The sequence below is a fragment of the Podarcis liolepis genome (assembly GCF_965112155.1).
Source record: "Podarcis liolepis genome assembly, chromosome: 6".
NCBI lineage: Eukaryota > Metazoa > Chordata > Lepidosauria > Squamata > Lacertidae > Podarcis > Podarcis liolepis.
The window spans coordinates 30,583,933-30,610,432 of record NC_139559.1 but is presented as its reverse complement, the minus strand read 5'-3'; the positions used below and the strand labels follow the sequence as shown (position 1 = coordinate 30,610,432).

Sequence of the window (26,500 nt, the reverse complement as noted above, 5' to 3'; positions counted from 1 at the left end):
CAAGCTTCCACATTAATGGTACTTGTTCCCAAAGCATGCAGAATTATGCACAATCACACAAGTATGCCAACAGATCCTACACTAAAGTAGAATTGGCACCAACCATAAGGGTCCTTAAGACTTGCTGAAAAAGGGTGGTAATCACTTCCAGCCATACAAAGAATAGACCTGTTGATAATTTCAGTGTGTCTATTGTTAACCCATCAACTCACAAACCTCCACCTGAGCATTACAACTGTGAAGTCCACTTGCTTATACCCAATCCATGCTATTTATAGGAAGAGCTCCGTGACTATGAGAATTGTTGCAGAAAAAGTAAAGACCTTCACTAGCATATTTTTTTAAAATAAAATTATTTTAATAGTTTCCATTTAATACATTTATGTGCTGTTAGTAAATCAGCATTAATCTGGGCAGCATGAACATTAATCCACTTGAGATACTTTAAATTTCCAGGAACATTTGTTGGCCTGGTGAGGCCCACCCTCTTGCCACACAGCAGTTCCATTCCTTTAGTGATTAAAAATCCAAACCAAAGCCAACACAGCCAACAGTGACCTTTTTTGTTTTTCAGCCACATTTAAGTGTCACTCATCGGTATCACTCCTTGAAGCAGTTTGCATTTAAATCCAAGCCTACCATTGCAGTCTCTAAACATTTGCAAAGAAGATTCTATGAGAGAAGCTGTGGCGGGAGATCTCTCAGGCATACAAGCTCCCTGTAAGAACTAAAAGGCAAATGGTGCAGCCTGAGTCAAAAACCCCAGCTCAACTCCTTGCAATCACCTTGTAACAGGGATAGGGAACACAGGTGGCCTTCTAATTGTTGGTGGACTCCAACTCCCATCAGGCCTAACCACTACGGCCAAGGCTGATTGAAGCTGTAGTGCAGCAACATCTGAGGGGCTGCAAGTTCCTTACCCCTGGGCCTAGACCAATAAACTGGAAACAAATAGAGGAGCATGGTGGGCGATACCAAGCCACTCCCAGGAGTAGCTAAGGATCAGTCTCACCTGAGTCAAATGCATAAAAGGAGCAAAGCAGCCTGACCATTCAATGACAAGGAAATATGTCATATATACTGGATGAAAATTAGTTAGTTCTTTGCAGACTGGATGCAATAATTAAAACGACTCAGAAGGCATCCAGTCTCATTTGAGCCTTTTAATACATAGCGTTTAATTTGAAGTGTAGGGTTACTACATTTATAGAATCAGCGCATAAATATAACCTAGAATTTGGGGAAGGGGAAAAAGGATGAGCCCAAGAAGGAACAGGTTAAAACCAAGATGCAAATGTCTGCTATAAAAAGTTACCTCAACACTTGGACTCATTTGATAACTGTCAAAGGCATGTGGAGTCAGGTAAAGCCAGTTTAATGGTGCCTTGGGATGAAAATTTTAACATATCCTTAAAAAAAAAATCAAAAAGGATGTGGGCTGGTTGCTCCTGCACAGCAGATACATAATTTGCTCCCATATTTCCATTTTAATTTCTAACATACCACAAAGGAGAACACAGACTGGGTCAGTCTTAAAGTGCTGCGCTGTTCCTTCAATAGATGCCCAACCAATTAGATTATTTAAACTAGGCTTCCTCAACCTTGGCCCTCCAGATGTTTTGAGACTACAATTCCCATCATCCCTGACCACTGGGTCCTGCTAGCCAGGGATCATGGGAGTTGTAGGCCAAAAAAATTCTGGAGGGCCGAGTTTGAGGACGCCTGATTTAAACCAAAGAGCAAATAGTACTGTGAGATAGAACAGTACTATACTTTTTATTCTGGAAGCAAGTGCCTTTGTTTTTTTATGAGGCAAATATATATTAAAATAGTATCTGTAAACAAACCTGCTGCAGTCCAGCTGTTCTTTCCATGGCGTTATCTGAAAATAAGGTGCAGCAAAAAGTGCAGGGTAAAGATGATGAGAATAGTCAAGCACTCCGCTTTCCCAGCTACTGTTAAGTTCCATGTCTGGAAATTACCTTTCTGAACCAAGACTGGTTCTGATATTTAAGGTTTTCCTTCATAGAGGAAAATACCACATAGCCATAGCATTCTAACACAAGACTTTTCAGGGGTATATTGTGCTATATCAGTATGTCCCAGAAGTATACATTTACACATTAAGGGACAATCAAAGTAATTTTAAACTGAGGGAGATAAAGGGCTGCTAAAGCTTCTTAAAGTGCTTTAGCACAGTAATGAAAAGAATGTTCAGAAAGTTTTTGACTTCAAATATTAGCTTATATTCCAAGTGACTTGTTTAAATGCCAGCAGTTACAAGAGCAAACTCAGATATTGTTGAGCAATTTGTCCCCAAACCAAAATCACTGGGCAGCATTTAATACATGTATCATTAGGAGATCATCAGCCAATTCCAGTAACTATTACACTTCAGGAACAATAAATAAATATATATACACAATTGGAATAAAAGGTGTTAATTTTGCTATTTTAGCCTAGAGTGTTAGGTTTCCAAATAGCAAAAGTTCAAGAGCAGATTTTATGGTCAGCCAAAGCAGGACTGCAGAATAAATTTTCAACTTGAGTTGGTTATTTATTGACAAAATGGTCAGGCTGCAATATTTAGAGTGGGGGAAATCAGTTAATTTCAATTCATTAGTGCCTAGTCAAAGCTAGGCTCCCAAGACTAACCCGATCACCACAATGTATGCCTGTTCTAGACCACACTGTAAAATCAGCTGAAGACAAGAGATTTCCACAGAATGGAGAGAGATACTTCTGGATGCAATACCACAACAAGATAAAATAAGGGGTTTGGACACAAGTTTTGTAGGAGACAATCCCAAAGTAGTTTGCAAAGAAGTGAAGAGAGCTATTATCTCCAAGAATTTAAAAACAAAATACACACACAATCAGTTCTATATCCCAATGCAAAGGAAAAAGCAATAAAAATAGAAACTTTTAAAAGTGGCTTAAATGTGGCTGGTGTGCATCTGGCGTGCCCATAAAAATCGGCTTGTTTGGATGGCCCCAAAAATTGCCTGCACTTTTAACATCTAATTCTGGTAGCCAGGATAAAAAGCCACAGCTAACAACTGCACATCTGAAAGATCCCATCTATCAAACTCAAAGGATTCTAGCCACAGTGAGCAGAAAAGACTGGGCTTTTTGCAGACAATTTCGGACAGAACACAAGCATTCCCTGAATATGTTGACTAGGAAGTTGGTGATGTCTTGCTCTTCAAAACAGTGCTGAGAGCAGGGGATGGAGAGAGAAAACTTTAACATGGTAACATTCCATAGTTCCAAGTTTGTGCACACAGCATATCCCTGAAAATCCATTGTCTGCAAGATTCCCTCTGAAGCACAGTCCATTGGAAGCCAGAGCCTGAAGAATTACTCCTCGGCAAAATCTCTGTCCATGTCCATGTATGCCTCGTCAATGTAGCTAACTATGGCACAAGGTGATGTCCGGTCTGGGCTAAGCAGTATAGATACAGTCTCTTTCCAGTAGGAAAAACTAATACATGAACTCTGTAAAGAAGGTAGAAAAAAAAGTTTATGCTACAGCACAACAGCAAGTACCACTAAAATGCAGCTGTATCTAGCAACTAACTTGCTACCAAGAACAGAAACTTCATGTTGGCCCCGCCCATTATCAAACACAGGGAAACTAGGAATTCAAATTGAATTCAGAGCAACTTAGCCCAGTCTTCTTTCAGGAGCATGTTCTTTTGAAAGGAAAGCAAATTTTCTTAGAATGCAGAAATTATGCAATCAGTATGACCATTTTATAATTTTTTATAAATTTCATAAATTTTCCAAATAAGCTGCTGAATATGAACAAATATCACAGCAATGTATAATAAATATAATGCCCCCCACAAAAAAATCTGATACTGCCCGTGAATCAAATCTGGGAAAACCCACTGAAGTAGTTTTTTTAGCATATAACCAATTGTTGGAGCCTGCCTAATTTCGACAGATGTTGTATTCCACAAGGCAGGTGCCCCTGTGCTGAAGGCCTTCTGAGTTACCATGAAACAAAGCTCCAGCACACATGGCACCACAGACAACTGCAGTGGACAGGCAGCAAAGGCGATCTTTCAGACAGCCTGGTTCCTAGTTGTTTAGGGCTTTATATGCCAACAAGTGAAACTTTAAATTTGGCCCAGTAGCACAACAATCTTTCTGGCCTGAACCAGGACATCCCCCATCCAGTAATCAGCCAGATGTCTCCAGGGAGACCAAAATGATAATGTTTTCCATATGTTTTTTACTATAGAAAGTTATAAAAACTGCCTTGCAGTGGAAAAATATTATGACACAACTGGCCAAGAACACAGAATAAGCATTTCCATGCTAATCATGGTGTGTGTGGGGGGGTGTATGTGTGTGTTAGTTACTATATAAAGTACCAGACAATGCTTCAAATTAACATGGACCAAATGCATAGGTACATAGAAAGCACTGTTTTACTATAGCTAAGAAATTCAGTCTAGTTTAGATCTACCTACACAAAACATGGGTTCTCACTTTTTCAATGCAGATGTAGCCTGCATCTGAGGAAGCAGAATGTTTCTGTGGCAGCGCACAGTCTGTTCTGGCTTACCAAGAAACTGCGACACTGACAATAACCAAAAAATGCTTTAGTTTTGTTGAGAGCCCAACACAGCCTCCTAAGAGTGTTCAATTCTCGCATATTCTTAAAATACACCCTGACAATCATGTTGCTGTTGCATTACACTGCCTTAGCACTGTCATTACATCATCTATCTCTTTTACTCTTTCCCCACTGGGCCACAATTACAAAATATAAAGAGCATATTCCAAAGCAACTGGAACAGACATACATTTTCTAAGCAGGTGCTGTCCTTGTCCTTATTGAGGTAATGCTGTTGCCAGAAACGCAGAAGACTGTGAAAATTATTCAGGATAAATCCAGGGTATTTCTTGGTGTATTCCATCTCTTGCAGTGTCTGAAGATAGAAGGGAAGTTTGTCCTTCCTTCGGGCCAGCATTAAGATAACTAGACTTGTGTTCAGACAACTTACATTTTCCTATAGTAAAGAAAATAAGAATAAAAAATATAAAAGGCTCAAACTAACAGATATTCCCAGAGTCCATTTATGGAACACTAGAGTCCAACAGGTTAGGAACTTAAAGGAAAACATCACATTGGATACAAAATCTATTTACATATGCTCCATGGGAGATCAGTGCCAGTTTTTTACCTGTGTGAGTGTCTGTACATGAATAATATTAATAAGCCGGAAAAGGAAGGACATCCTCATGGACATCTGTGACATGTAGGATAACAGGCGGCACTCAGATAGGACTTCTGCCACTGTAGGAGACAAGCCATTTGTTAGGTTGAAAGAGCTGAGCCAAAATCATTTTTGAATGATTTTTGAATGAACAGCTTTGCCAATATTTGTTTCTATCCACTGTTCGTTAATTGAGAAAAGCAACCACATGAAGTGCCCATTAAAATTAACACTTTTTAAACTTCAAAGAAACTCAGACAAAAACAGCAGTAGCAACAATGGGTGCTTATCTATTGTGACAGATACTAGGAGTTTTACCTGTTTGTTATCATCAGTTCATCCAAGCCTTAGCGGCTGCTGAAAATCTTTCTGAAGTTGCTGGCAGTGCAGCAAATATGCCACTGCTAAGCAGCATGGGGAAAAAGCCTGACCCTGTATGTACCTGCTCGCCATGGACCAGGAACCAATCATTGCACCCAATAATTCCAAAAGGATTTTCAGAAGCCACCACATTCCTGATGGTTATAGACACAGTTGCCCATATTTTAAAAACAATTTCTTGGTCTCAGAACAGACCGCAGTTACCTTTAATATCTGATTGGCTCTCAAATCGATCTAGAGACAAAGTAATACAACGAACCAGCATGTTGGAATCAACCAGTGAGCTGTTGATCTGATTCAAAAATATCTGAAACTAAAAAAGTAGAGTGATTAGGCTTTGCCAGCATCCAATATATTATAAGGCTGAGGATTCATCTGGGACTCTGGGGGTTTAGGTTTACCTTTTCATCCGTATTGATGTATTTATTAAACCTCTTGAAAGCATCTATGTTGAATTTCATCAGTTCTCCCAGAAGATCAAAGTAACTCTGAAGCACATCTCGTGACTTGCATTCGCTGTCTACAATGCAGTAGAGAATATGCTGGCAAGGAGAAAAATATTACCATAAAGACAATAAGCTTCACATTTTGCTTTCCGCAGGCAGAAATAAAAAGGGCTTTGACTTCCTATACTTGTTACAGGAAGGTGTTTTGACTTGCTAGGGGATTAAGCCTGATAATTTATAACTGTGGTTTCAGAGACACAGAGCACAGTAAAGTGACAAACTTCAGAAGATTAGACTGAACCCTAGATTATGACAATGTCTAAGAAGTTGATTAACTCTTAGTAAAGACTCCATGTTCTCTAAGAAATCAAGGGTTTAAGGGTTTAGAAGCATGTTTCACAAACATTTGTATTTAGTAAACATTTAGAATACCTCTAGGAGCCCTCTCTTTAGCAGGAACATCTGATCTGCATAAGAAGTAGCGCCCCGTAAGAAACTTTCAACTGCCCTGGCTTGCCAAAACCTGGTGCATAAAATAAAATTAACACCTTATATTAAGAAAGAAACACCCAGTTAATTGTAAATAAAAAGTGGAAACAGTTTTATGTGACATGCTCTTTTGATAGTGAGAACAGTTGCAGGGAAAGCAAAGCAAAACTTTGGCTGGATATGCGGATCTTCCTTATGTGTATCGCTAGTTAGGATTCAAAGTTTAAACAACTAAGACATCTTTAGAGACTAGGCAACTTTAAGGTCATGGGCAGGGTAGAAACCATGCTGAGAGAAGGTCTCCTATCCCTGCTGGCCTCAATTTTTTCAATTTAAGGACAAAACTAATCAAAACTGAAGTTTTTTAATAGTTGGCAAGGATCCAATTTCTCTCTGGACTCTGAAGATCAAGTTTTCCTACAACAGAACACTATGCTTAATGTAGTAATAACAGAACCCACCTGAATGATGATTCCGCTGGCTCTTTCTTCATTACCTGAAGAAGTCTGGTCAGCAAGCCTCTTTTCCCATCACAGACTAAATTCCTAAAACATGGGGAGAAATTACAATGAGTAAACCAATGGGCTGAAGGGGAATTTATTAAGAAAATATCTAGCAGTTCTATAAAGCAATACCCGAGTAAACTATGCCAAGCTTTTGCAATGCTACAACCATTTCAAAATGGATGGTGTATTTTGAACATACTGTGACTCCATGGAACATTACAGTCTAACACCCCCTGCTGGTGAATGAATTTTCTATTGCAATTCTAAAAACCTTTTCAATGGGCTTGAATCTTAAGTGCTCAAGAAGAAAACCTGCATTTGTAAAAACCTTGTGCTCTCACACATAAACAGATACTACAAATTTTATTGTTTTAGCTTTTTGTAAACCGCTTTGAGGTTTTGTTTTGTTTTTGTAATCAAGTGGTGTATATTTTTTATGAATAAAATAAAACATGACTACAGTCTAAATCTAAGCCTCACTGAATGTAGGATATTTCTGAGCTTACATGCACACGAACGGGTTGTTACTTTTCCATTATGCAACATTCAGAACTGTACAAACTCAGAACTTGCATATTCTAACCCAACAGATGTTAGTTCAATTTTTTAAAAAAGTTTTACACCCAGGGTTTTTTTATAGCCAATATGGAAATACTTGTATGTTCCAGATGTCTCTAGATGTAGAAGATTACACAATGTGTAATTATAGGGAGGTTATGAAAACAAGCAAAAGCAGAATGGTGTTGGCACATGGCAAAACACAGAGGCCACCTTACCCGGTTTATCATTCCATATCAACTGAACTTTCTGCTAGGCAAATGAACAATAATCAGTCCCATGAATCCTCAAATGTTAGGAATCTGAGGGTTGAAGTCCATTTGCTTGCACCTTTGTCCTTCAAACTGACATCTACAGCAACGTTATTTCCCAGGCCAAATAGCTTGGAAAGGGGGCAGTAAGGACCACATCTTGCTACTACTTGTTTTGCTTTTTTTAAAAAAAATGCATGCCGCTATTGCCCACAAACTCAATCTGTTGTTTCTACGAAAAGGGTGAAGCTACGAAACCTGTTCCCTCTTAGATGGAAAGAATGTCCCGTGCCTCAAATGCGGCAACATAAAGCATTGCACAAGCTACATTCATAAACAGAATGTGCAGCAATTCACTAGGAAGTCAGCACGACCCAATTTGGAATTTGTATGTAATAAATATTTAAACAGAAATATAGGTATAAAGGACATTATATAAATAAATATGTTCATTTGTATTAAGTGTATGTGTACTTTAAATACGTTAATTAAATTCCTTATGAAGTCCTATGTGATCCTTTTCCTGCCTCCCATGCATGTTCTCATCAGTTATCAAAATTACCTATGATTTGCAACCTCCACTCTCAAAATCCATCGCTTATGCATTCACACTCTCCAGCCAACATTAGCTGCTAAGTGTTCACAGGTCTGAATAAACAGACCTAAGTTCTGCCTCAAAAGGGACAGAGTTGGCTTTAGGGGTAGAAGCAGATTGTAAAGGACTGCAAGCAATCCCTAAAGGGCATATGTGGCCCCACCCAGATGTCCAATATACACTTCAGAAAGATGTCATTGCATTGTGTGAGTGATTCACGTTTTTGCTAGTTCAACATACCAACAAAGTTAGAGATAACCCAACTTATTGCAGGGGTTCAAGAGACAGGCCTGGTAAAATAGGATACTTGCCATACTTTCAGAAAGAACAAATGATACAAACATACATGCACTTTTCTCTACCTGTCTGTGTTGACAACTGCCTCTACTTCAGGGATGTTGGCTTTGAGGGATATTGCACTCAGTTCATTAAGCTCTTGGCTGTTTAGAAGCAGATACTTGTTCCTAATATAAAAATCAGGACAGAAGGAGTGATTACAAACATTGATTCTTTAATGCATCATCTACATTCCTTTTGCAAAAATGCACACAACTATGCTGGTTCTTCTGTGGTATCAAGGTTCTATTCAGTTTTACAGAAACACGGAGCCAAAACATAACTCTGTATTGGACAAATAATCTCACAATTTGGGTTTGAGCCCTGAGAATCCATAGAATGAACCCACAGAATAAACTACAGGTTGCATTCAAAGTAGCATTAGATAGTTCCTTGCACAAGCAGAATGACTTCTGCTTGTGCAACAGAATGTCTCCCCTTCCCCCATCTCCCCCTGTTCTGGGGTTTCCCCCCAACACTTTAGAGCAGACTTGGGGATGGTACAGGGGGCAAACTTCTGTTGCACAAGCAGGAATCATTCAGCTTGCGTAATTATTTAGCTGAATACTGTCATATTAAAGGAAATTGTGAAAAAGGAGCTGCTAAAATAGCAAAAGGCCAAGTTTCACAATTCCAGTTCCTTCCCCCCTGAACTTATTGATAAAGAATGTCCTAAATATAAGTTTAGATTTGGGGCAATCTGTTTAGGATCTCAAAATTCATGCCCATAGTGCCTTTGAATGTGTCCTCTGACAAAACTAGTCCAAACAGCTGTATTCCATTTTTTGGTCCCTTGTATGCTGGCAGCCACTGCACAGTCTCTCCCAAAATGTGCTTTACAAATACCTCCCAATATCTTTGCACACACTTCTTGGAAGTGTAACAGCAAAACATCATCAAAACTATTACATATTCTTTGTATGTTACTTTTAAGGAAGTTCTAAATTATCCGAGTTACTTCAAATATGATGTTCCATCAATTCAGCAATACATGAAGTGCCACCACAAAGTTTATGGCAAACATATTCTATACTCACTCATGGTGATCACTGAAACTCTGAAGTAGCCTCAAAAACTGAATCTTCAATGTAATATCCTACAGAAGAAAGAAGTTGAGAATTTATTTTATAAGAAACATTACAGAATATCCTTACTAGCAGAATGGTAGAAACATCAAGTCACGACTTCCAGGCTTTAAAAAATATTTAAGCCATTTTAGAGAGTGATGATGTTACTAATGCAATCAGAAAAAAATACTAGTACAAAAAACAACTGAAGAGGCTAGCTATCAACATTATTAACAGCTATTACATGTGAGCTCTTAAGGGCCATTTCAAAAGAACATCCCCTATGCAGCAGCTTAAACCTAATACTCACCGGGCTACAGTCACAGTTTTGATTATGCCCATGCAGAACAAGGGCTGATGCTGAATGCTTCCGCCAGATCAATTTATCAAACAAATTATTAAGGCCAGGGATCAATCTGAATTCTGCTATCATCTTGTGAACCTAGGCAAGAAGAATAATCAGGTATATTCACTACAGGTATATTGTTTTAAGATCTTACATAAACTGTGCCAGTTTATTCTTTTAAGCTCCCCCACCTCTCCACAAAATATAGCCCATTATATATACTAAAAATATCATAATCTACACACACACACTTTGAAAAGATTATAGGATTTTAAGTAGCTGGACCCTCATTTGAATTTTCAGAGCTGCTGCTTGCAGTTCACTATACACTTCTGATGCAGAATCTCACCTGATTCCTTTGCCTGCCCATTAAAAGGACACAGAGGACATACAAAACTTCCAGTTTATACATAATCTCATGCATAATCTTCATGGTCTGCGGAAGTTGATTCCTTGGTGAAGTAGAGGCAAATCCACTCTCATCTGAAGATTCTAAAAGACCAAAAAAAAAAAAAAAAGGGCAAGGAGGTAGTTATATGATAGTTATCAATGCAACAAAAATGTAGGAAATGAGAAGATGCAAGGTTTCTTCAATGCAGCAGAAACTGAATACACCATCCTGAGGTATTTGCACAAGTCTTTCCAATCTTTTTAGGTACTGCTGCACACATGCTTCCATTCCAGTACGAAAATGTCAAAGCAAGAGTACACTGCAAGACAAGGCCACACGCAGATCTACAGGTGATAAAGCTACCAGGATATTAAATGGCTGTTCTAGCAAATTTAAAAGCAGGTACCTGTGCTGCTTTGCTCTGTCTCTTCACCTGCCACACGCATTAGCGCATCAAGTACAAGTGCATTATCTAGCCAGGTGTACCACTCCTCCAATTCTTGAAGGAAACTTGAAGTTCCTGTTGTTTCTGAAACTTTTCTGGTTGCTAGTTTACACAGTCGTTCAATGAAGCCTGGTATATTGAGGAGTGCAGCTATGACAAGAAGCAAATAGGTTTGATTAACAAATGTTAAATTGATGGAACAACTATTATTAAAAATCCAAATGAAATCAAGTTTACTTCCATCTTAAAATACTTTAACTGAGTACATATCAATTTGAGTACATATTAATTTCAGAAACAGGATGCTTTACCTTGATTAATTTCCGCCCGAGAAGGACCCACATTCTTTTTCTGTTGAGCATTTTTTGCAAGAAGTGTATGTTTGTCATCACTGCCTGTGTCCAGTTCTGAAATTGTAACTGCAAGGATCCTGCAGAAGTTTGCAAGCTGCTGTTGGTCAAAGCTAGAGACTAGACTGGAGAGGTTTGGAATATCCTCCAACTGAATCATTTCCTAAAACATGACAAGCGATATGCTGACTGCTAGTGACCCATAGATGATTTTTAAAAAAAATTAGCAAAGATATTATTTCCAAGATTCTTGCAGATTAAAACCCTATTCTGATCTCCAACTGAAACCACTAGCTAGAAGTGGAGAAAGGAAGCACTGATCTAAATGTCCCTAAACATGCTAACTTGCGCTTCATTTTGTCCCTAAGACAAAGGGGGATCCTGAACATATTCAGCTGAATGTGCTTAGAATACTGAAAGGGAAACCAGGGTTTCCATTTAAAGGGAGGAGTCTAACTGCATTAATATTCAGTTCAAAGTGCATTTGCAGTCAGGAACCTAAGATGCACTCAGCTGAAGGTCTGAAAAGGAGCTGGTGTGCACCTCTGTCCTCACCTCACTTTAACACTTTCTGGCAAGCTCCTAGATAGGGCATTATATAGAGATAGGAATCTCTTAATTTACCACTCTGAAGAACATTAACATAATTTAAACTACAGTAAGCCTGCAATTTATATGGGGGCTATATTACAGGGATCATGCCTACAGCCAAAATCACATCTAGTCAAAACACATTGAGCTCAATGGCAGCTGGGATTTCCCAGACACCCACCCCCTTTCTATTGAAAATTAAAAAAAATTCTGCCAAGCATGTAAAACTGAATGGGCACAAGTAAATTGCATGCAAGTTGTGGGCTTACTGTAACCATTTTACTTTTTATATTACTTGCTATGTGGCTCATTAGATTCTGTATAGCAAGTACTTAAAATCGATCGAATGTTTTGTATACGTCTGTACAAAGGGGTCACCCCAACAAAGTACAGAAGTTCTGATCATGTGGGGCTGTTGCTATCATATTGCTCCTTGACAAGTTGGAGCAGGAACAGAATACTTTACCTAGGCAACATGGAAGCCTATCATAGGAGAACAGTTTTCCAGGGGCTCCTATTCTATCTAAGTAATGTATTAGTTGGGCCATACAACCACCTTGAGAGATCATGCTGCACAACAGCAAAGGCAGAACCTCTAAGCACTTACTTCTGATATATTATTAACATTAATAAAGAGTCCACAAATTATACCGTACTTCACCACAAAACTGCATATTGGCTGCTGATTGGCTGGAAATTATTAATTGCAGGAATAATTTATTATTTTTCTTTAATTAGATGGGGGTATGAAGCTACCTTCCCACTGTCTGGACTTCTAGAAAATTAAAAGAATTTACTTCTTTTAGCACTAGCAGCTAAAATAATAATACTGAATATTGAAAAGAACATGATTGCAATATGCTTCTAGCTTAAACATTTTGCAGAGTTATCTTATAATGAAACTGAGAGTCTTAAAGACATCTGTGCACCATTTATGAGAGTGCAGGGTATAAAATGAGACTGGCTGCAGTCCCCTGCTTCTTGGTTTATCTTCTATTTCTTGTATCTCATTTTAGTTTGAATGAATTATACTTTTGGGAACATATTTTAAAATTATAACTGGTAAATTACTCTTTCCTAAGCAATTTCTTAAAATGGCACAATGCTAGAAAGTACTGACAGCGACTGACAACTAATCTCACAAGTTAGAGAACATAAGGAAACTCCTCAGATTCCTGAAAGTGGACAAGTTTCATGAAACGTTGCATCCAAAGTTTTTAGCTTGTGTACAACAAATAAATAATAGCATTTACGTTTATGCTATATTTGTCTCTGTGCAAACCCAAATAAGGTTTAAATAGCAAACATAATGGGGGTCAGGAAATAATGTCTCATCTTTAAAAACTCCCCCCTTTCTCTCTTGAAAACCTCGGCTATTATTTTAACTGGGAAAAGGGAGATCTAATTAAATCTGCTGATAAAACTTAAGTGCTAAATAAATGCATTTCCAAGATCATGATAAAAAAATTGAATCACAGAATTTCAGAATCAGAAGAGACCTTGGAGATCATCTAATCCAACTTCCTAATCAAAGAAGGATCTGCAATGCAGAACTTAAATACAACATCCCCGACAACTGGTTGCCCAGCTTCTGCTTAAGTATTTCCAATGAAGGCAAGCCCACCACCACCCAAGGCTGTCCATTCCACTGTCCAACAGCTCTTGGCTCTGAAACAACAGAAAACATGTCTGCTCCCTCTTGCGTGCAATAGCCCTTCAGGTATTTGAAGGCAGCAGACATGTCTCCCCTTAACCTTTTCTTATCCACACCAAACCTACCCATTTTCCAACTGTCCCTCCAGACCCCGTACACCATCCTAGTCACTATTCTCTGGACACACTTGCTTCACCGTTTCCTTTGTAAATTCCAGTATCCAGAAGTGGGCATAGTGCTACACACAACATTACTTTATTTGAGACCAGAAAGCTAAGGCGTGAATGGGGTAATCAAAACAGTGCATGCAGAGATGTATAATGGGGACTCACTGCAGCAGGCTCAATAAAAGGTACCCAGCCTTGCTATTACATGATGCCTTTCCAAAATTCCATTTTACAGTCAGGAGAGGTGCTGCCAAGCTACTCTTAAACATTACAAAGGAAAGACAGGCTAGGAGCAAGTAATATGGCTTTTTCCATTTAGGATACAATATTTTTTTTATCAGTTACTGAACTGAGAAGGGACTTATACTTACAAGCTATTAAAGAGTTTTCAAGATTAAATGAGAACATGACGGTATAGGCTAGATTATCAACAAACCTTTTTTACTCCCAGGATGTCTTCTATAAGGGTGGCTGTTTGCAGGAATGTCTTTTTATTTGTCATCAATGTAAACAAGAACAATACAAAATCATTTCTTTCTGCCAATCGTTTAGTGACTCCTTCAGTCTACAATAATGAGAAACCACATATACACATGAGCAAAAGCTAACACTGCTGAGACAAACATCACATATAATTTTAAAATAATTTAGAAAAGCAGAGCTCTCCCAGGAGGCAGCCAAGTGGAAATTAAAAAGGAATGGAGAAAAGTGCCTTTCTTGTTATTCCACATAGGATTCTGAACCTTTCCAGCTTTCTTTGCCTTTAAGTAGAAGAGCAATAAATTCTCAACAGGGAAAGCTAGGCTGCTCAAATGACATGAGTATAAAAGTGCTTACCAGCTAAGTAAAGTATCCTATAGTCTTGCCAATGCATACAAATGTAATGTGAATGACAGGAATTATTGGTTTGTTTTCATGTAACATTTAATGTCATGAACTCAACTCTAGTTTTCAACACTAATTTTACATTGATAAAAGGTTTCTATTTTTTTTAAAAAAAACCCAGTCCAAATACTACCAATAACATAAAATGACCCATACAATTCCAGAATAAAATTTAAAAAGCATACATAACTGAAGAGAGTCTTAAACAGGGAATGATAACCAAGATTCCCACAGCAAGCCACTGCATTAAGGCTTAAAACACTTCAGCAATAAATAGCAATGAGTCCTTATTAAAAAGATGTTTAGACAAAATGCAAGCAGCAACAGGTTTGCTACAATGCAATTTGTGAAATGCAATAGAAATTTTAGCATCAAGAATATTGCAGCATGCAACATTAATTTAATGCTTTGAATGTTTTTCTCTGTCAGACCAAGAATCCCCTAAACCTAGCTGTATCACAAAACAAAAATTATTGACAGAACAGAAAATATAACTTACACATATGCAAGTGTTGTACAATATGCTTAAACAATCTTTGATGAGGTCATCACTTACTGCAATAGAAAAAACTGATTAAGGCTTCCTGAACAATCAACCACAAACAAAGAAATATGTCACCACACTATTTAACAGCCCAAATGAACAAATGAAAAAAACCAGCAAGTATCTCAGCTGCTAAAACCTAATAAAAATGAGATCTGATCGAAGTTGAACACACAGAGGAACGACAGCTATTATTAGGGCAGGTTGGCAATCCGTTCACATCAAGTTTATATGGCTGACAGAAATACTGCAGATATCATGTGATATTCCTGTTCTGAACACTACATGAAACAAGAAACTGTGAGACTTTGACTTCCTTTTATTACCTTATGAGCCTATATATATGCCACATGATTCTAGCCTTGCTTCTAAATGAAAGGGCATTTAGCTTGTCTGGATTGTGAAACTCTGTGCCTATTATTATAAGTAAGCAGTGCTGGTCCATTTGCTGATATTGTTTGTATTAGCCTGAGAAAGCTAGCCTTTGTTACTTTGTATCCAGTCTTGTAATTCACAACTGTAGTCTTAACAATGGTTTCTTCTTATACTTTCACTGGGATACTGGAGTCTATTTTTTTAAAAAAGCTATTTTTAATTTAATTTTTAAGAAATCTACTTCACCTATTTCCTGTGCGTTCTTCTGTGTAAGATTTCTAGAACTAAATCCATGGACATGGCTGCTTAGACAAACTGCTACTGAATAACCTCCTGGAGGCTTATGTATTGTTGGAACAGAAAGTCTGGTTCTTAGTATTTTGTTTCTCAAATCTTAGGTGACGTTCTGTAAAGCTCTGTGATTTTCCTAGCCAAAACTGGTGGACTCACAGGAGTGATGACAGTGGTTGGTGTTTAATTCTGGTCATTTGGCTACTGCTACCCAACAAGACTTGGGCTTGCCTCCAGGGTTTGGGGAGCAGGTCCACACTGGTTATTGTGCATCACTATCCAGATGTTACTAAGTAGTCTAATGCTGTTTTATGGATGTGCTATGTTCACTGCCTATATACTTTGTTTATTGTGCAGTATTTAATCCTATAAACAAACACGGTTTACCAGCATTTATCACCTCTGCAACCATAAAAGTTAAGAAACTGTGTGGTAAAACTTCATTTTCATACATCATTAAAACACACACACACACACAATGCTAGCAAACAAGTATTGCTACCAGTACTTGGTTTAGTGACCAATTATTCTATCAGGATATGAGAAGAGAAGGAAACAAAACAAGGTTTGATGAAGGAAGTATATTACTGACTTACTTTTCTGCTTCTTCTTTTGTGTAATAAGAGTTGGTCTCATAAGTATTTCTACTAGAAGCTGTGAAAATTAGATACATAATAACTTTATATAGATGCATCTTAATAAATAAATAAAAAAGAACCTAATTTTTGGGCTATATTGAAATTTAAAGCAAACTACTTTAAAAAACGACAATTCCGCTCTATTGTACTGCACAAAACATCCAGAGTCCTACTTTACTATGCTTTTCTTCAAAACAATAGTCATATTTCAAGAGCAATGCAACGACATTGTTTGCCTTTTAAAAGAAACTATATGAGAAGTATGTTCGTGCATGCTGCAAAGCTGGTGCAAAGTTCCCACAACATTTCTCCCCTTCTGCTGCCATGCTGCAGACAAAAAATAGTCTGAATCTGGCTTGTTGTGTGATCTGAACACAGGCTTGTGGTTTCTCCTAAATAAGAGGCAAGCCTAAAAGAAAAATATTGCTTACCTGTCATGGTTGGTTTGGAAAGAAATGAATCATGAACCTGGATTCAGATGATACAGCAACCCAGACTCTGATTTATTTAATCTGTGGTGTGGCAGCAACAAGACTGGGGGAAGAGCACTGCAGGAACTATTGAGAAATGTGCACACTGCTTGTTGAGATTAGACAATAATATGTTTTAAAGTATGGTTTAATGGGATACAGTAGGTGAACTGGGCCAATGGCTGAATTCACAGGCAACTAAACCATAATTTAGTATTGTGTATAAGCTTTGGGACCATGTGACTGAAGAAGAGCTTGGAAGCACGTGCTTCCACTTTCAATGAAGTGCTGTTACCTGTTATCTCCAAGCATAGACAAACTACGGTTAGTGCCTAGTGAAACAAACCACCTTTAAATCATGACTGATTGTCCTAGCTTCCTTCAATACACTATAGTAAGCATTAACATAGGTTTGCTGTGCTTCAACCATAATGAAAAAATATTGAAATTAGGGGTGTACACCTCTGGCCTCTATGATGCAGCTATTCTGGGGGAAAGTACATAAGCAAAAGATTTAGCTATACTTCCGTGTTGTATGAAAATCAAGCTACAGTTTAAATTTATATTCAAAACAAAATCACTGGGGAAACAGATATTCAAAACTTTACTGAGGCAATGCCATTTGCAGAGGACATGGATAGTCTACCGATCTTTACATTTGCAGGGCAAGCTTTCCCCCTGCCATGTATTAATATTTTAAATATACACATATACTTACTAATGTTTACTGAATATACACACTGGGAAAACTCAATTCACACTTACATATATATAAGTGAAGTGAATTAAAATAATGTATACTTTTATTCACCCCATACACCCTTTTATATGACCCTTCCTTTCCATTTCAAAGAAAGACTTGGGATAAGACTGATAAGGGGTTAAAAAAGACAGAAGCAACTATTGGAAAAGGAAACAATGTCACCCAGAAAACATTCCAGACAATTGTAGCAAAGCTATCTATAGGACTATGGGGCACCTCCTGCCCTTGAAAATGGCCATTGCACATTCCTGCACCTTATGGAAGCCACCCTGTCCTCCCTATCTATTGACACAGTAGCACCAATAGCTGGTGCTTTCCCAGAGCAAGAATCAGGGCTGGCATCCAGTCTATTCTTTCAGCAGTGGCCCAGGATGCAATTGTATAGCACAACATACAGGACTGGACCACAAACCACCCCTCTATCGTTAAGGAGGACAGGACTCTATAATATACGCCTGTGGCCTCTCCTTGTGAAGGCTGCATAGAAGTTGAATACATTGCCACTTTTAAAAGCTATAGGTTACTTAAAAGCAAAATCTGCGCTGTCTTTAGCTTATCTGATCAAGACGTTATATCAACCGGCATCACTACTCAGTCTTTGTGCATATTAGTTGTAAAATTGTAGCTTATACAGACAAAAGGTTTTTGTAACTTCCCATTGAACTTGGAAGAGGATTTAAAAGATTTTGATGCAGTAGGCAGCTCCATATTTTAGTGTGAAATAGCTTAGTTTCAATATTAGTTCAAGCTAGCTATTAAGATTCTGTAGTAATAAAAGAACGTGCTTTTCTAAATTTATCTTTAAGATACAGACATGTTGCTCTCCCAGCTTTTAACTATGACCTTGTGTTTAATTTATAGACAACTTTTAGTTAGCTCTATCACAGACCCATTCATTACGGCCATTCATATATTGACAAGGGGTTCCATTGCCAGAGCCAGCCTCCCACTAAATGGAAGCTTTATTAAGATTAAAGATTTGGTTATGAAATATGCAAAAGGAAACTAGACACCTTGTACTTAATATACTGGATTCAAGAGACTAAGTATTAATTATATACGTCAGGATCCTATGACTCTCAAGAAGATTGAATATCACTTCTGAGCCATGACAACCCTCAACTTTCTTAGCACTGAAATTATGGGTGCCCCATAAACGTTTTGAAATGCTGAAGGACAGTTGGCCAGTCAGGTTATGAGACGCCTAATATAGAATGCATTTACCTTGCAACACAAAAAATACGCAGTGCCTCTGATGAAGAGTCTTACTTCAAAATATACTGGATGAAATAAGTCACACACTTCTAGTGCCACTTACAGCAGGGGTGCAGAACCTGTGGCCCTCCAGATTATAAGCATGATCAAGGATTGTTGGAGTTGCAGTGTTCAAAACTCCCACTGTTCTAAGGCACATTTTGTGATAGGGAATTTCATTAGTGTGAGGAATTTCTGAGCTCTGGGTGCAGTACTGAACCTAAGATTTCAGATTAAAACTGCAGAGTAGAAGGAAAGGGGGACATTTTTCTGCCTCCCCACTTCCAGCTACTCTCTGAAGACTGGAGAAGAGACCCTCTTAAGAATATATGGGGGGAGCGGGTGAAGGACTAGACCATGTAAAATATGAACATAATATTTTAGCTGCAGATCTTTCCATTTTCAACCTAGACATTCCATTGTTGCACCCATAACCTAGGTTTAAGGTGCCATTTAACTTTTATATCTCAGTTTCTAACACTGTGGAATTGTAGTCTGAAAAACCCAGAGGGCCAAGGTTCTGCACTCTAGAAGTTTCTTCTGATTTTCTGTATTAGTGCCCTCCATCCTTAACTCTCTTGATGCTACAAGTACCCCATGGACTGCTAGTTAGTCATTCCTGCTAGAGAGAAAACATTCCCGTTCCTTGTGATACTCAATCTGATTGAGGGAGATTCCTTCCTAGCATCCAATAAAGTGATGCAAATCCATGCTGCTTTACACACCCCTAACCCAAAAGAATGGAAGAAACACACCAAGATCACATAACTAGTTGCACCCTGTGGCTGCTTATTCAACTTGCAGAGTGAAATTGTGTTTTCTCTTAAGCCTTCATTTTCTAAGCCAAAAGGTCAAGTTACTTTAGTCTCCAAAAACACAATATTCCTATTGTAATGAAGAATCCCTTCCTTACATTTTAAATTTGGCTTTCTTGGGTAACCAAACCTTCCTATGGCAGTATTATTGTCTTGAACAAGAGTATTAGTATTTAATTATTCCTACTACTAATACCTCACTCAATGTGTTAGTTACTGTATTTGACAATATGCTACAGCAATTTTTTTAAAAAAGTAGAAACCACTTACATCAACTCCTCCAAATAAGTCAAATGTGTACGTATTTGGAAAAGTGGATTCTTGAGCAGACTTTCTCTCTTCTGTGACAAATGCCATAGCTTCCATTGAAAGGAGGGGAGAAATCTCCTGGCAGGGAACAAAAGTTAAAGTTGTAAGTACTGAGAGATACTTCATATCAAAGCATATTATTCAAAGTAGTTGCAGAAGGTTACTGAGGGTACTTATGAGATTTTCAAAACATCAATTTGCAGCACCAGATAGCCGATTTCATAAAAAAAATACAAATACAGATTAATTCACTGCATCAGCAGCTAAATGTGATATCAGAAAACAGAACATACATAATTATTCTATCAATGTAGTCTGAAATGCCAAGCTTCCAAACATGCAAGATTGGGAAAAGAAATGATTTCTAAGTAAATATGTGAAACACATTTGTTGAAATTCACTTTATATGAGCAGAACTTGAACCAATACTCAATTCCTTTTTACTCTTCTGGAAAAAATAACCAAAGGGTTGGAGAATCTTCTGTATGAAGAAAGCTTAAAGCTTTGAGGATGTTTAGCTGGGAGTGGGGGAGACAACAAATTAGGGCTCTGATAGCAGTCCATACAATTATGCACAGGATGGAAATAGCTTTTGGAAATGCATTTGAGGGGCCACTGAGAGAATCTGTGACTAACATGTAACTTATGAATTGACTTAGAATATCAGAGGAAACTGAGAATGGATTCTGCTGCATGCATCAGTCTGCCAGTAAGAAGCATTACCTTTAAGATGCCTTGGCACTGGGATAAATCACTGTTGGGATGACTGTTCTCATACAGCTTCTGTAACAGCAAGGGAATTCCATTCCACTTTGCTTGTTTATCTCTTTCCTTTAACAAAGCTTCTGTGAGCTACAAGACAAGATAAAGATGAGACTGACACATTTCTCAGATATAATATATTTTATACTGCCCCAGAGCATGCATCATGCTACCTTATGTCTTGGAAACTGGTCACTATACCCAAATTGTGAGCTCACTGTATCTGATATTCACTATTACACTAGGTCTGTTCAGGCATCCCCAATCATGCAGAAACTTCTTTTTCTTGATATAGAAGGGACAACAAATTGCCTTCAAACTTGGAAGCCAACAGTTAATTCTACTGACCCACTAGAATACATTAAAAGTGTCCCTGAGCTCACACAGTATGTCCTTTCCTTTCCACTAAGCAAGTTTCCTTCCCACACTCTGTTGAGGAGGGCTCATAAAACTCATGGTATAAGTCTGAGTCCCTGGATGTCTTTCTTTAGAAATTAAACACTGTCCCCATCTCTCCAACAAGCATTCTAAATAGCAGGTAATGGTGTTAACAATGCTTCCACAAGAATAGAAGTTCTTTCATTGTGAGTGAGATTTGGAAATTCAGTTGTCATTCACGTGAAAATCTGGATACAAAGAGGGTTCTGTATTCTGATACAGGCAATGCTGTGTGACCTTAATTACAACAGATCTTTAGTGCCAAGCAGACTGTAACATTTTGAAGAATGGGGCCAGTGATGTTTAGTCAAATACTCTGATACTCATAACAGGACTAGTATGGTTTACTCACTGAAAATTGTACTTTTGTTAATGTATTAAATCCACATATGTTCATTGCATCTTACTTATAAGAAAAACTTATAGGTGTGTGTTCTAATTGTCCTAACACTTGCCAAAGCAGATTTCTGCAAATTCCCCAACAACTGATATTGGGACCTGTGCTTTTTAACTTGGTCATAAATTATTTAGAGTTGATGGTACCAAAACGATCTGGATAGTTAAAACAAAAATGAGGAAGAGCTTTGAAAGGATCTATCTAAACTGGGTGAATAAGCAGTAAAATGGCAAATGTAACACTATGTAGTCAAGTAAACTGATGCAAACTGGGGCACTTTTCTCTCTAAATTTCACATAAGGAGTCTGAATTGGTGGTGGTGGTAACTGAATAGAAATGAGGACTTGAGTTTGTGGTGGATAGCTTGATGAACATGTCAAGCCAATGTACAGCTGCTAAAACATGATTTTTGAAATCAGCATTAAAAATGTTTGACCTTGGTCAACTGAAGCAAACATTGTCACTACAGCTGGGGGTGCAACAGAACGTCCCCCCTCCTTTTCCCCTGCATGCCCCCTAAACCAATTCTAGAGGGTTACCTCAACCTTACAGAGCAGAGTTGGAGAGTGTGGAGAGTGAGTGTCAGGAAAGTCCAGTCGTGCAAGGATCAATCCTTGCACTGATGGGATACTGTCGTTTCATTCTGTATTATTTTTGGCTCATAAACTAATATTTTGTAAATTATCCTGCATTTTCAATATCCAAAATATAACTTACTCTAGTTCCCCACAAGTGTGTTATCCTCATCTTCCTTCCCTTATTTTATCAAAATTAGGAAGCCTTATTACACTTAAAATACTCTAGATTTTCAATAACCACTGAAGGGTTAAAATAAATTTTCTAAGTAGGGTTGCTTGTCAAGATGTGAGATCTAATTTAGCGGAAGCAGGTGCCTGCTTACACAATGTGGCTTTCCCTTCATTTCCTCCTCATGGACCCCCAAAACACAACCCCCAAATCTGCTCTGGGGGAATTCAGGGACCATTCAGCAGATTTTAGGGGGAGAGAAGAGAAACTAGAAATCCCATTGTGCAAACAGACAGACATCATTTAGATGTTGGCCAAGTGGGCAGCTTATGTGTGCCATCAGTTTTGTCAGGTTCTAGACAGGATTAACATCACAACTCTTTTCAGATATAAGGACTCCTCACATTATGATTTTTCTTCACAGATATACCGTATTTTTCGCTCTATAACATGCACCCGACCATAACACGCACATAGTTTTTAGAGGAGGAAAATCCGTAGGCATGCCACCCATAGGCATTTCCTCCATAACACGAACAGACATTTCCCCTTACTTTCTAGGAGGAAAAAAGTGAGTGTTATGGTGCAAAAAATACGGTAACTTTCACTATAAGAAAAACAAACAAACTAGATTTACAAGTATCTTTTGTTATGCATACCTGAGCTGGAAAATCACAGTTTCTGTACTGTGAACACTGGCACCAGAAAAGATGTGTGTGATTGTAACGTGCAGTAGTGATGATGCCCATGCAGAAAATGCAATGTGCATGACACAGTGATGAATTCTCCCCTCCCCATGAAAATGCTATTGAAATGCAGATTCCATTACCGTGGAAAAGAATCAATGCTTCAAATTCTCTTTTCATTCCCAATCTTGCAACAAAGCAGTGACAAGAACCTTCTACACAAAAAGTTTTGACTAGCAACTCCATGCTAAGGTGTTGCAGCAGAGATAGGTAACTTTGGGCCATTGCAGCTTCCCCACCCCCCAACTCACAGGGACATCTATTTTAAGAAGTCCCTGTGAGCAGAACAAAACAGTATTTTAAATTCAGCATTCACACTTAACAAAGCTTCTGGCTCCACCATTTTCAGAGAAGAGTTTTTAAAAATTCTGGATGTAAATTTCCATATAATTTAGTTTATTGTGCCAAAAGAGAAAGAAATGCTGATCAAGCATGAAATATAGGCAAGCAAACAGCACAGATTCAAAGGTTCAAAACTCATCGAAGAAACCCAACTAGGAGTTTACAAGATCAATGTCATCTTTTCCACTAGTCATCAAACCAGAACTCTTCTAGTATTCAGGGGAAATGACTAAAGGAAATGACTTAAGTAGGATAGGCACAACATATTTCACTGAAGGACAAAAAAAGAACTGAGCAAGTTAGGTTACCCTGGTAAGTAAATTCTATTTTCAAGTTAGAAAAAAATCACTTTAGGCAGCTCGAAACTTGCCTCAAAGGAAGGAATATAATTTTTAATATTTACATTGTGCATTTTGATCATAATCCAACAGTGTTAAAACTCCTTTAAATCACTGAAAACAGCAGGCTTCGGTGTACCCAGCTCAGTGCTGGATTGCAACATTAAATTATATTGTGTATTGTGAGGTATCACATACAAAGGAATATTTCTTCAAAAAACTTCACATATATTTCTGGCAAATATTTTCATTTTGGCTGGTTCCAGGACACAGTAATAGTCCATGTGGCTGATTTTCCTTATACCAATGCAATCCAACTAAACTTACAGAAATGGGAATATAAGGCATCTTTCTATTTCTGTAACACCCTTCAGAGACAGGACAGACTTGCATACCAGAATGGTAGATCACTATTTCCCATTCCCTATCTTGAACCGATACCATTATGTCTCCCATTATATAAAAAAAACCTTGATTGGCCTGACTTAATTAATCCACCTTTACGTATTGGTTAAGCAAGCTGTGTTCACAGCAAATGCTATTTTTAACATTGATAATTTTAGTACGCTCCAATATGAGTCAAACACATCTCTGTAAAATTTAGGTTTTAATAATGTGCATGTAATTCTTATCCAGATACTTTTTTAAAATAGCAATTGTTTGTATTTGATGTAGTTGTTTTAGATGCTACTAAAATTATTATGCTTTGATGACAGTAAATTATGTTTGATCAAAACCATTGCCAAAGCTGAAATGAATGTATTTTGAGGACATGATTTATTGAATCCTTTCATTTTTTAAATTTAATACTTATGTTTTATTTAGGTGATTTCAGTCAAAAGAAATAAAGGGATACAGGAAAAAAGAAGAAAGGGAGAACAACATAATCAACAACAAAGATACTTATAAAAGCAAAAATATAGATCTTTATTGAAGTTGGGTATTTTGTGGACTGTAGTCTTCAAATAAATGAAAAAGGTTAGAAAAAATTATCTCCCTCAAAGGCAAAAATGGGTACAAATATCCATTCCTTTGAGCATCTCCCATTCTTCCATTTCAGAGGCCAATATCAACTTTTGCCTGATGCCCAATTTTAGCCTTGCTTATTCAGGTAATTATGATTTAATTAGGGTTTCACAGCTCAGTGTCGATAATCAACATTTTAGATTTGCAATGTTGGTACTTCAGGTTTTTATGGCATTAACTTCATATGTCTTTTCCCCCCTGCAATGCTTAAGTTCTACTAAATAAAGAAAACGTATTTGATATGTGTCCTTGGACACTATTATTTCCTAATGCTCGTAAACGTGGCAGCTGTTATGGAGGAAAGGAGGTGAATAATTCAACTGCCAGACTTTGTGTCTGCTACATAAAGATCACACTTTTAAGATTGCCTCTCGGAACACAGCAAAATTGCCACACGTTGACTCAGCGATGGAGAACACGGTGACGGTGCTCTTATATTCTGCCAATTGACTCCAGCTTGGGAGTCATACCCTGCCATGGGACTGTGCAAGACGCCCGTGCGCGCGCAAAAAACTCCGGCGAGCAAGGAAAGACGACACCTTTCCAACGAAGTAAACTGGATTGCATGCTACTGGGGGAAAGGTACCGGACTTCAGCAAATGCCAGAGGCAATGGCCTTATTAACAGAAAAGCCGTTGAGAGTTGCAGACCAGGAAGCCAAGCAGGCCTCGCAGCAGAAACTCCAGGATTCCCTGGGAGCCCAGAAAGACGAGCGGCAGAAAGCCTCTGACTCCCATATTTCCGAGGGTGGGGGAGATAGGATAAAATTGCCCGAGCTCGCCTTAACGGGTGCCAAGAAGGGCCGCCTTCTGGATGCGGGTATGGGGATGGGGAGAGACAAAGGGGCGGCATCACACGCGAGGGACAGGGGCGAAAACCGCCCCCCACTTCCTACCCCAGAGTGAGCTGCAAAAGGATAGGCTAGAATGGGACGTGGCTCGGCCGCGGCCTCGCTCCCCGCCTCGTCCCTCCCGCCGCCGCCGCCGCCCCGTCTCCCGAGCGGAGCCTCTTCTGAGGGAGGTGGCGTGTCGGCGTCGCCTCAGCCTCGGCCTTCCCACAAAGCCCGCCTCAGCCCCGCGGTACCTGCGGCCCCCGCGACAGGCCCCGGCCACTGAGCTGCGCCTGCCGGAGCTGGGCCAGGATGTTGGCCGGCCTTCGGCAGGCTCCCGTCCGCCCCGGCGGTCCGGGATCCGAGCCCGCTGCCGCGAGCGGGGGCACCGCTCCTGCTCCTTTCGCCGCCGCCGCCGCCGCCATAGCCGCTCCTGCCTCTGGCTAAACAGGAAGCGCCCCTCCTCTCAGGCGCTTTGAACGGAACGTCTCCCGGGCTGCTCCGCAGCGACCCCAGCTGGCCCGGCCGCGCGCACAGCCAGCCGCCTCCTGATTGGTGGGGAGAGGAGTACGCGCCTGCCTCTTTCCGTTTCCCCCACTCCCCAGGAGCTGATGGGAAACGTAGTCTTTGGCCGTAAAGTGCGAGCAGCTTAACTCGCAGAAAGGGATGCCTGTGAGGGAAGCACGTAAGAAGCGGAGAGGCGAAGCTGTCATCTCCTTCTCCCTTC

At 39.0% G+C, this 26,500-nt stretch overlaps 1 protein-coding gene across 2 annotated transcripts; it reads right to left on the bottom strand.

Annotated features, from left to right (window-relative positions):
- Positions 1-336: 336 nt before the first annotated feature.
- TRPC4AP (transient receptor potential cation channel subfamily C member 4 associated protein) lies at positions 337-26,286 on the bottom strand. Of its 2 annotated transcripts, none has more exons than XM_083508054.1 (19): positions 26,028-26,286; positions 20,872-21,000; positions 20,110-20,226; positions 16,496-16,553; positions 15,189-15,244; positions 14,241-14,369; positions 11,354-11,555; positions 11,004-11,192; positions 10,556-10,698; positions 10,171-10,302; positions 9,831-9,889; positions 8,820-8,921; positions 7,009-7,092; positions 6,491-6,581; positions 6,014-6,154; positions 5,817-5,925; positions 5,199-5,311; positions 4,818-5,024; positions 337-3,498 (listed from the first exon to the last, which is right to left on the bottom strand). In XM_083508054.1, the coding sequence occupies exons 1-19, from the start codon at positions 26,196-26,198 to the stop codon at positions 3,361-3,363; spliced, it is 2,370 nt and encodes a 789-aa protein (XP_083364180.1). In that variant the 5' UTR covers positions 26,199-26,286; the 3' UTR covers positions 337-3,360. The 2 variants fall into 2 exon arrangements, with proteins under 2 accessions (XP_083364180.1, XP_083364181.1); XM_083508055.1 differs by having other exon boundaries at positions 16,496-16,856; positions 17,616-20,226; positions 26,028-26,209.
- Between the last annotated feature and the right edge of the window lie 214 nt (positions 26,287-26,500).